At 32.3% G+C, this 12,365-nt stretch overlaps 1 protein-coding gene across 5 annotated transcripts in view; it reads right to left on the bottom strand.

Moving 5' to 3' along the window:
* LOC145334889 (uncharacterized) overlaps nucleotides 1-12,365 on the bottom strand; it is a 40,746-nt gene that overhangs the window by 21,416 nt on the left and 6,965 nt on the right. For 4 of the 5 annotated variants that reach the window (XM_080180506.1, XM_080180504.1, XM_080180508.1 and 1 more), the window contains exon 5: nucleotides 11,873-11,983. In XM_080180506.1, the coding sequence (XP_080036632.1) occupies nucleotides 11,873-11,983 (111 nt within the window). The remainder of the gene's footprint in view (nucleotides 1-11,872; nucleotides 11,984-12,365) is intronic. The other variant, XM_080180505.1, reaches the window with a different exon arrangement.

The raw sequence follows: 12,365 nt of genomic DNA, 5'->3' as shown, positions 1-12,365 counted from the left end.
AATCCAGAGCATCATCCGCATGTAATGGAATGCGATACTCTAACACCCAAAGATTATAGGTTAAGTAACATCCAACAGACAATCAACCCTTTGATTACATGACCTTTGTCTTTTACATTACAATACAATGGATGGTAGCGGGACAAAGTGTCTAAAAAATCAGCAACGTGACGTCATAAAAATTTTTTTTATAGGAATTTTCTTCTTCACTTCTCCTCTCATCTCCCTCATTTTTATGACGTTACATGGCTGATTTTTAAGACACTTTGTCCCGCTACCAAGGAATCGCTCTAATTATATTATATTTTATTTTTACCTAATATAAAGTTTCCTCTATTCTGTGTTTAAACCAATTAACATGCAAAGTTAATAATGTTCTTACGTTTTTTTTACTGACACAATTTTAGTTTACATAATTATACCAATGTTTCCTATAACATAAAGTAGTAAGGTTTTTTGTAACTACTAAAATGATTGGGTTCTTCATTTTAGGGACGCGTCACATATTTTTATTTTATGATTTAAGTCTTTGGAATGTTTTTGGCTATTTTTTAACCTTCAAATACAGAGCCTCTAAATGCTTACAGACAAATAATCATTTAAATCAAGGAGGGAGGGAACATTAGCCTGTAAATTATACTGGTACCCACAGTTATATAAACACGTATTCTCATTCCTTGGCCTTAAAACTTGGGGACTTTTATTACACCTCGATTGTTTGGTTTAATTAAAAATTCGGATCATGGAAAGAAAACAAAGTCATTCCTAATTAGGACAGAAGTCACTGAAAATTGGTCTAAGGAAGGCTACTTATGTCCTTCATCTAACAAAATCTAACTTAAGGGAGGTGACTTATGTCCTTTGTCTGACAAATTCTTACATTAGGAAGGCTGCTTATGTCCTTCAAGTTGCAAAACTTAGCTTTTCTGTCCTTCACATAGCAAAACCTCACAAAACATAGCATTTCTGTCATTCACATAGCAAATTCTTGCAAAACATAGCATTTATGTCCTTCACATAGCAAATTCTTGCAAAACATAGCAAATTCTTGCAAAACATAGCATTTATGTCCTTCACATAGCAAATTCTTGCAAAACATAGCATTTATGTCCTTCACATAGCAAATTCTTGCAAAACATAGCATTTATGTCCTTCACATAGCAAATTCTTGCAAAACATAGCAAATTCTTGCAAAACATAGCATTTATGTCCTTCACATAGCAAATTCTTGCAAAACATAGCAAATTCTTGCAAAACATAGCAAATTCTTGCAAAACATAGCAAATTCTTGCAAAACATAGCAAATTCTTGCAAAACATAGCAAATTCTTGCAAAACATAGCATTTATGTCCTTCACATAGCAAATTCTTGCAAAACATAGCAAATTCTTGCAAAACATAGCAAATTCTTGCAAAACATAGCATTTATGTCCTTCACATAGCAAATTCTTGCAAAACATAGCAAATTCTTGCAAAACATAGCATTTATGTCCTTCACATAGCAAATTCTTGCAAAACATAGCAAATTCTTGGAAAACTTAGCATTTATGTCCTTAACATAGCATTTTGGTCCTTCACATAGCAAAATCTCACAAAACATAGGTTTTTCTGACCTTTTTCTACCAGGAGATCAGAACTAAATTCAGAACACACATAACAAGAGTTTTACATAATTTAACTCTGCATAAATTATGATAATTCATTATTATTACCCCTTCCCCCCCCCCCTATTTAAAATTTACCCCTGCATAAATTATGATAATTCTTTATTATTACCCTTCCCCCCCTCCTATTTAAAATTTACCCCTGCATAAATTATGATAATTTATGCTGAGTTAAATGTACTGTTTGAACTTCTATCTAACAGGATATGAGAACTTAATCAGAACACACATAACAAGAGTGTTTACATAGTACATTCAGATTAACAATTATTCAATTGGCCCCTTTCCAGTCCATCATATGACATGGGAAGGAGGTTGAGGAGCATTTTATGCAGCCTAAATTCCACTATGCTATGCCACTTTTCCTAAAAGGCGTCATAGCTGGCCTCTTTTGTGTCCATCATATGGGAGGTGGTGCCATGTAGGAAAAGTGGCATTGCATTCTTGGGAATTTAGACTGCATAAAATGCTCCTCAACCTCCTTCCCATGTCATATGATGGACTGAAAAGGGGCCAGCTATGACGCCTTTTAGGCCCTAGAATGCAATGCCACTTTTCCTACATGGCACCATAGCTGGCCTCTTTTGTGTCACAACCTCCCAGTTCTCATATCCTGTTAGATAGAAGTTCAAACAGTACATTTAACTCAGCATAAATTATCATAATTTATGCAGGGGTAAATTTTAAATAGGGGGGGGAGGGGTAATAATAAAGAATTATCATAATTTATGCAGGGGTAAATTTTAAATAGGGGGGGGGGGAGGGGCAATAATAATGAATTATCATAATTTATGCAGAGTTAAATTATGTAAAACTCTTGTTATGTGTGTTCTGATTTAGTTCTGATCTCCTGGTAGAAAAAGGTCAGAAAAACCTATGTTTTGTGAGATTTTGCTATGTGAAGGACCAAAATGCTATGTTAAGGACATAAATGCTAAGTTTTCCAAGAATTTGCTATGTTTTGCAAGAATTTGCTATGTGAAGGACATAAATGCTATGTTTTGCAAGAATTTGCTATGTTTTGCAAGAATTTGCTATGTGAAGGACATAAATGCTATGTTTTGCAAGAATTTGCCATGTTTTGCAAGAATTTGCTATGTTTTGCAAGAATTTGCTATGTGAAGGACATAAATGCTATGTTTTGCAAGAATTTGCTATGTTTTGCAAGAATTTGCTATGTGAAGGACATAAATGCTCTGTTTTGCAAGAATTTGCCATGTTTTGCAAGAATTTGCTATGTTTTGCAAGAATTTGCTATGTGAAGGACATAAATGATATGTTTTGCAAGAATTTGCTATGTTTTGCAAGAATTTGCTATGTTTTGCAAGAATTTGCTATGTTTTGCAAGAATTTGCTATGTTTTGCAAGAATTTGCTATGTTTTGCAAGAATTTGCTATGTGAAGGACATAAATGCTATGTTTTGCAAGAATTTGCTATGTTTTGCAAGAATTTGCTATGTGAAGGACATAAATGCTATGTTTTGCAAGAATTTGCTATGATTTGCAAGAATTTGCTATGCTTTGCAAGAATTTGCTATGTGAAGGACATAAATGCTATGTTTTGCAAGAATTTGCTATGTGAAGGACAGATAAACTATTTTATGCAAGATTTTGCTATGTGAAGGACCAAAAAGCTAGGTTTTGTGTGGTGAAGGGAGGCTACTTATGTCCTTCATCTTGCAAAATCTTTGTTAAGGGAGACAAGTTATGCCCTTTATCTAACAAATTCTCACATAAGGGAAGCTACTTATGTCCTTCCTAGGAAGGTGACTTCTGTCCTAATTAAGGAATGACTTTTTTTCTTTCCATGATCCAAAAATTCTAATCAATAAAGGGGGTGATTTTTTTTTTAATATTAGAAATATACATAAATTTAACTTCCATTGCCCTACCCTTACGATTCCCAATAAAATACATGTAGTATAAAAAAGTAAAGTAAATTATTGTTAATCGTTTAAAGAATATTTTACACATTGCTTGTCATGAAATATTATTGGATAATAGATTTTTAACATGTTATAATACCTAGGAAATATCCAGAGATTTAAAGGGATAGGACAATGGCCGATAAATTGATTTACATCCACATTGAGAATACACAAAATTAACCCTTCTGTACATTACAGTTAGTGGTAGAAACGTTCGGCTTTGTGAACCAGCCAATCAAAATTTAATAAAAGTCCCCAAATTTGTTAAGCCAAAGAATAAGAAAACTTTATTTTAAAACTGTAGGGACTAGTGTAATAAACAACCCAAAGTATTGTTAATTTTGGGTCATGTTTTAAAAAGACGTTCTCTCATTTGTTGGGTACTTTTACTAATTTAAAATTGTTTGGGTCAAACTATCAGTTATCAAACTTTTCAAACAATAAATTTGATTCTCAAAAAGTCCATTGTCTAATGAGCTTTACTTAGTTATTCCCCCTTGCAATTGTCATAACCTCTAACATAGTCTTTAAATGCTAAGGGCGCAGCCGCTTTTAATATGTAAAGAAGTAAGGTTTTGCTGCTTGGCCATTAAAATTTCGCTAACCACTGAACCGATTAAGTTCTCCATTCTAGAAAGACCTAAGGAATTTTAAACCTATGGTTTGAGGTGGTTTTAGGCTATTTTTTTGATGCAAAGCTACTAGTATTGTCTCATACAGAGTTTTTCTCTTGAGATAAAATATCCCTCTCCGACCCAAAATTAAATTTAATATCCCAGGGGCGTATTAAGACATTATAAAAACACTTAAAAACCATGTTCAAATACATTTTAAGGCGTTCAAAGCTGGGTACAGTAATATGTATTCTTAAAAACCAATTTTAGACAAAAATTTACACTAGATTCCAATTTGAAATGATCAAAGATCTTAGTGGATAAGAAGATAGACCACTCCCAATGATGAGAAACAAAATTAAACACTGCTAGTTTGAATCAACCAATCAAGATCTAGTAAAATGTATCAACCAAACGAACAACAAAACATTGGGAACTTGTATAATTTATAGTCAAATATCCCCTCCTTCCCTTTATTGAGAATGTATATCAATTTACAGTCCATAGCATTATCCCTTGAGACCCATGAGTTTTTAATCTTTATCCGCCATGTACTACAATTCAGAAATCTAAAGTGATTAGACAATGGCCAATAAATTGATGGACATCCCCAATATGATATATTAAATTATCCCTTCTGTAGATGAAAATTAGTGGTTGAAACGTTTAAACACTTCATTAAACGAACCAACCAAATGCACTAAAGTCCTCAAAGTTGCTGGGACAACGAATAAGAAAACGTTATTATAAAACCTTGGGGAATAGTGTAATAAACAGTCTATTGTCCTCTTTCTCTGACTACCATTATTATTTGGAATGATCGTCCCTCATATTTTGTTGAAAGAGTCCTACCAAGTGAAAAATTGGGGTGTGCAATCGCTTCCGCAAACAGGGATCCTAATGGATAAGACAATAGATGATGAATTGATATACATCCCCGACATTAATAATCAAAATGTATTGGTTCAAAAGTTTAGACACTTCTAGTTAGAAACCAACAAATCCAGCGTTTTTGGGCAACGAATACGATTACGCAGTCTTAAAACTTTGGGTACCAGTGTGATATTTTAGGACTACATATTATTACCACAGCACAAATTGCCCCTTCCCTTGTGCTTCCCTCTTATCATTAAATTGGACAATTTCAAAGGGGGGGGGGGGGGGCAAAATCATCTAAATATAAAAAAAGGGTTAACTTTATTTAACATCATTGGGTATACATATCAATTTATATTCAATATACGGAAGTGAATGTACATAAAGAATAATTGAGTTGTTTTATTGAGCTACTGTTCACTAGTTATTACAGTGGTAACATCCTTTAAATTAAAAATGGACCATGTGGCACCCCCCCCCCCTCTCCCTCCCTCATTGAAAAGGCTATAAAATTCCAGAGAGAAAGGTTACACATGGGTGTTTAGTACACTAGTCCCCAAAGTTTAATAAAAACGTTTCCTTATTTGTTGGCTTAACAACTTTGGGGAATTTCGTGAATTTTGATTGCTTGATTTATTACTTTGAGTGTTAGAACGTTTCAACCACTAATTGCAATCTACAGAAAGGATAATTTTGTGAATCATTATTAGGGATGTACTTAAATTTATCGGCCATTGTCTCATCCCTTTAGATCCGTAGTAGCATGTAATTATGTTTTAATGATACAAATGACAGTCACAATCATTTTATTAAATGCAATAAAGTCGATATAAACAATTAAATTTGTAAATCAACATTCACGTTTGACCGGAAGGGTTGAGTGGGGGGGGGGGGGGATTTTTTGCCCCTTAAGTGGTTTCAGGGAAATTGAGGGCGCGTTACCCAACCATCCCCAGTATGTCAATTTAGAGTCAGCAGCCCACCCATAGTCTTTTAAATTTCAAGACGTTAGTTTATACTGAGATATAACCTAATTTTTAATAGCACAGCTTCTCTGTAGCTCTAGGGTCCTTTTATCATAGAGTGATCAACACAGTTTAATAAAACATGTTATTTTTATTTGATCCAATACACAGTGTTTCATATTAAAACAATCTTCAGTTGGTTTATAAATAAAAAGACATGATGCTTTTTTCTTAAAAATTTTATGTGTTTTATCTAATGCTAGAGGCTTCAACCCTAAAATCTAGGGGCTATGTTTTTTTATAAGGGAGAAAGGAGCATAAAAAAACTAAATTTATTCATCCCTATACTAAAACTAATAAATAAAATAACCTAAAACCATCCTATCTCTTAAAAACCTCATTAATTTTAAGTAACTTATTTTTCAATTTTGTCTATTTTCAAAATTAATTTCTTATATTTAACCAAATTTAAAACCTAATTTGACCTACATAAAAACGTGTAACAAAAGGGGTCAATTTCAAACAATAGGCAAAAAGACATTTAAAATACAATGAAATAAAAGAAATTCTAAGCTATGAAAAAGCGCTCATTATCAGAGAGGGAGGGGACAATGGGCTGTTTTTACTACTCCCTAAAGTTTTATAATAATGTTTTCTTTTTCGTTGTAATAATAACTTTGGGGACTTTTGTTGAATTTTGATTTGTTGGTTCATTAAGTTCAGTGTTCAAACGTTTCAACCACTAATTGTAATCTACAGAAGGGGTAATTTTGTGTATCATCATTGGGGATGTACACCAATTAGACGGCCATTGCCTTATCCCTTTAGATCCCTAGTTCATTATACTTCAAAAAGCGCGTTTTTATGTTACATTCCTTTTTCTAAAAGCGAAGCTTTTCTACAATTAGGGTAAGTTCGTCCGTCTGTCAGTAACGTACAGCTAAACTATGATCATTAATTTAGGAATGTAAAAATATTAAAATATCAATTAAAACTTGGCATGCCTATTCCTATAACAGTTAGGTACAATTTATAAAGTGTAGGAACTATAAATAAATTGGATATTGGAAAAAGGAATTTTTGTCGCCAATTTAGGTTGCTAATAAAGTCTACATATATTGGTCCAGGTAGGCTATTGTATAGTATTAAGAGAGGAGGGGGCTTTATCGTTTTATTAGCCAGCTGGGAGAATCATTTCATGAGGGTATGCGAGAATCTCTTACAATATCCACGTATTCTATGTATATCCATTAATTAATCATCATCTTTTAATACTATCTTTTATTATTTAGATGTTTTATATCTCTGATTTTCTTGTGGATATATATAAGATTAATCATAGAGAGAGGGGACAATGGGCTATGGAATGGTTAGTTCATTAGATTGAGTGTTCAAACATTTTAACCACTATTTTTATTAACAGAAGATGTAATTTTGTGTATCATAATTATGATCAATTTATCGGCCATTGTCTTATCCCTTTAGATCCCTGGGATAAAATTATCCTTGTTTTTAAATAGGCTATTCTTACTTCTTTAGCATAGCTTAGAAACAAAAATAAAGAAACATAGGAAAAGTTAAAATGCTGTATTTGCTTCGCTAAGTAATTTAGAATATTTTGTCCAAAGCGAAGTTTTTCTATAAAGATTCATGTAACAATTGGGTACAATTTAAAAAGAGTTGCAACCCTCTTAGCATTAAACCATCCCAAAACATCATAGAAAGCGTCACTAAAAAGGAGAACCATATCGGTTTATTGGTTAATTATATTCTTCGCTACAAATAGACAGATAGACAAACACTTAGACAGACAAACAGACAGACAGACAAGCATCAGTTGTTTTCGAATATCCATATAACCCTGACAAATTTAGGACCTTTTTTAATTGTAAATACCACCAATTTAGGGACCTATTCAAATCAGACATAAAAAAGAACTCGTATCCGTTTTATTTCCTCTAATTCCATGTTTAATGGCTTTTAAGAGCGAAGCTAAAAGCATATTTTCCCTTATGTGTTGTTCCCTTGGTCGGACGGCCCTTGAAGTTCTTAAGGCTTATACCATTAAGGCGGCATGATAAAATGAATAAGTCGTATATTAGCTTGAGAATAGTTATTTCTCGCATCATATTAGAAACATATTTCCGCTGATATAAAAATATAAAACTATAAGATGAAAAATAGTTTTATTAGTCCGAGATGCCGAAGGCACGGGCTAACAAAACTGGTTTTAAAATCATCATCGTATATATTTAATTTATATTCGTAGAAAACTAGATATAATACGATGCTATAAAAAAATTTTATTTATGGCTGAGAACCAGTTCAAATCCAGCGAAAAATAATTTCCACAATATAAAAATATCAAACATTACAAATCAACATTGTAATTTATTAGAACATTTTCGTTCTTGTTTTAATTTTCAAACGGTTCTAAATTAAAACTTTAGATGAATAGCATCTCTATCAGTTTTCTTCAAAACCTTATTTTTCATTTTTTTCTTAGTTTAAACATAAAAAGGAACTTGAATAATTTCTGTCTTAAATGGAAAATATCTCAGAGAGAGAGAAATAGAGGGGACATAGTGCTGTTTATAGTCCCCAACAAAGTTTTAATAAAACGTTTTTTTATTCGTTAGCTTAACAACTTTGGGGACTTTAGTGAATCTTATTGGTTGAATCATTAAAATGAGTGTTAAATCGTTTCAACCACTAATTTTAATCTACAGAAGGGGAAATTTCTGTATCATCATTGTCTTATCCCTTTAGGTCTCTGATCTACATTAGACTTGGAAATTTATAAAACATATTTAAAAACTTTCTCTAAAATACTTTTATCAAAACAAAAAAAAGATTCAATAGAAATATTTCTTTATACATTCCTATCCTAACCTTTCTTTAATTTTAAAAATGTCTTTTAAATCTTCTTTTAGGATGTAGGTGTATTCATTTAAAATGTTTTCATTTGTAAAAAGGATATATTATTACACTAAATTTTAATGTTCTATGATAAAGTAAACTCTGTAACGGGCTAAAATACAATCTCCCCCATCCCCCTCCTTTACCCCATTCCCTCCCCTCCTACTGCCCGACCAATAAAATCGAGGGGAAATTGCAACCTAAATTGACGAGAAATTATCTCTTGTCATAATATCCATGTATTTCCTACATTTTTGTATAAAACTAGAATTTATATGGTTGAAACGATGATGAGATTTTGAATAAATAAATTAATCTTTCCTTTTCATATCCCAATGTTTTTTCCTATTTATACGCTGATCACATTTGATTTGTTGATTCCGAACTAGTTTAGTGTTAAAATAAATGTTTCATTGGGGATGTATATCACCAATTTATTGTCTATTGTCTTATCCCTTAAGATCACTGAGAAATATAAAACTTTAAAGAAGATGAGAAGTAATTGTGTTCAAAAAAACATTCCTAAAGTCATGTTTGGATACCATCGTCGCATTAGATAAAAAGCAGCTTTTAGTGCCTAATAAAAAATGACGTCATCCAATACCAATGACCAATGATAGGCCAGTATAAATTTTACCCTTGTCAATTACAATATATTCTGGACTATCATAGGTCATTTGTATTGTATGACTTAATTTTTCATTCGGCACTATAAGCTGCTTCATTATATTAGATATGCTAAAAAGTAAATGTTAGTCAATGTAAACGGAGCTTCTGAAAAAACTTGTATCAATGTTAAATTTAAATTTTTTTTATGTGTTTTAATACTTATTTTAGGTAAGTTTAAGTTAAATGAGGGTTAAAGCACTCCTATTGGGTTAAACTCCCCGCAAGGACTAGAAAGCATAGTCTTTAAAAATCAAATCTTAATTCCTATCATTCTAATTGGTTTATATAGAACACGTCTTTTACTGATATTTGAACCCATTACCTGTCCTATAATAAGTATATACTTTACAAACTGTCATATTGGAGCTTTTTATCCCCCTAGAAACAGCTGGCAAGTTTAAGAACTGTGAACACACACAAAAATGTTCCAATTAACAACTTTTCAAAGGGTTCTAAATTTTCAAGACAAATTTCAAAGGACTGCTGGTTTTATTATTTTGTGCCTATGTTAAATATTAAAAGACTATTGGTTAAAAGTATGATAATTTTTTTTGAATATGTTTCTATATACCAAGTAGGATATCGAAAACGGCTGCAGGTTCTTGGTGGAAATGCAGTCTGTATATTTGGTTTCGCCATTAATGGATGTCGTCACTCTTTTTAATAAAGTTAGCCCTGTGGGATACTTCTGCTCTTTACTTAACCTAGCCTAACATAAGCTTCAAAATAGTTTTTTAAGAAAAAATTTTTTGTCCGAAATTGGACCCTGGCTTATTTTTTTATGGAAAAGAAGGAATAAAACAGTCTTTTTACCTCGAACGTTTGAAAAGCACAAAAGAAAGAGAGAAGATATGGGAGGGGTTGAAAAAGGGGTAATTTGGTTGGGGAAAATTGGAGTAGAATGATCAAAGGGAGGTGGGGGACAGGTGGTTTCAATTGTCTTCCAAAGTTCTGGAAAGCTTTAAACAGTTGGGGTAAGAAACAGAGATATGACAATTAAAGAAAAACCAAGCAAAAACCTTTGATATTTTATTTATTGACAAGCAGCTACGCCCCTAGAAGCCTCTGGGGAACTTTAAGGTGGGAAGGGGAAAGTCAACAACCCCATTTGCAATGTAATCTCTTTTTTAGAAGTAAAACATTTATTCGGGGGGGTTGCATTTTTAGTTAGAGTTAAAATAGTTAATGACCTTCTATGGACCTACAAAAAGATTCACTGTAAAGGAGGACCTTATCAGTTCATTGGTTAGGGAGAATATGATATGCAGTATAATAAAAGCATTTGAAGCATCCGTGGATCAATAATAAGCTTCCCTAGAATATGAAATAAGATCTAAGTTGTTTGCTTTAGATAAAGAAAACTTTCCAATTAGTTAATTTTAATCCATATTCAAAATGATTTTATTTTTTTTTTTTCAAAACCCTAACTGCTTTATAAACTTACAAAAAAGGGGGAGGAGTTAATAATTGAAATACATGTAGACAGTCAGTTACGGGAAAATGTAGGGGGGGGGGGGGGGGGAAGGTAAGAAAGGCATATGGACTTTATTAACTTTAATAATATAATTATCAATTATGATAGTTTGTTCTTCACATTAAAATTTAACAACTTTTTAAAACGAAGTTTCTGTAAAACAATAAGAAAATTAAAATTAATGTGAAAAGCCTTGACTATATTTTTGCGAACATCTTAATATTTTTTGTTGTTTATCTATTAGTTTTATTTTATTTAGCTCCTAAACCATAATTAGCACAAAAATGATATTTATATTTCTATAAAAAATCAGCTTTTCCAAAATAGTATGTAACCGTGTTTGAGCTATTAAAACAAGCTAAGCAAATTTGACTTACTTTTTTCTTTATTCTAATCATATTTTTAAAAGATTTGAAAATTTTATCTCCCCCACATAAAGAATAGGAGCATAGCTATACCCGTCCAAGGGGGTAAATAAGTTTTTACTCCCCTCAAATTTTGAAACCAAAGTTTTAACCCCCCTCAGTTTTTTAAAAATAAAAAGCTCTGACGTCTTTGAACAGGAGGGTATGGGACATTGGAAAGTGTTATGTTTGAATTCATTACAATACGTCTATTATACATCTCTTTTTTAGGGGTTTCCTTTCCAACTTTTCCTCTCATCCTTCCCTATTCGACGTATTTTTATGACGTCACACATGACACTTTCCGCTGTGCCGTAGCGTAGGTATACTGCATATATATTGTACTATATAAAAACTTACTAATCTTACTTCTCGGCTCTCTGGGCCCGTCCACAGTGACTTTGATACACTTGCTGTAGACCGCCACCAGCTGGGGGATAGTAGAGATCACAATCACAAGGTTGAAACTCTGGGAATCAGGATGATACTTGTTTTCAATTATATTTTGTTTGGTTTAGAACCTTTAACTTTCTGTAAAGCAGACTTTTTAGAATAGGTTTGCAAGGCATCAAGCATTTAACAGCCTGTTACGTAAATTGCATAGCTTTATGATATGGGTTTGCTGGGTTTCAAACCTTTAAAGGAATTTCAAAATAGTTTCAAACAATTTACTTAAAGCTACAGAGACTGCAACTCTTTTTTATTGTTTTGCCAGTTTCAAAACTTCAACTCGCAAAATATGTATAAAATGTGTGAGATAAACAGCTTAAAACCATCCCTAACTTAAATTTAAACATAAAATCCTTATAATAAAGTAACAGGATGTGTGTTCGTCTGCTTGTCTGTGTGTCTG

Source organism: Acartia tonsa, chromosome 13, assembly GCF_053477335.1.
Source record: "Acartia tonsa isolate MP-2025a chromosome 13, ASM5347733v1, whole genome shotgun sequence".
NCBI lineage: Eukaryota > Metazoa > Arthropoda > Copepoda > Calanoida > Acartiidae > Acartia > Acartia tonsa.
The sequence above is the reverse complement of the archived record's forward strand: the minus strand, read 5'-3'. Positions and strand labels throughout refer to the sequence as shown.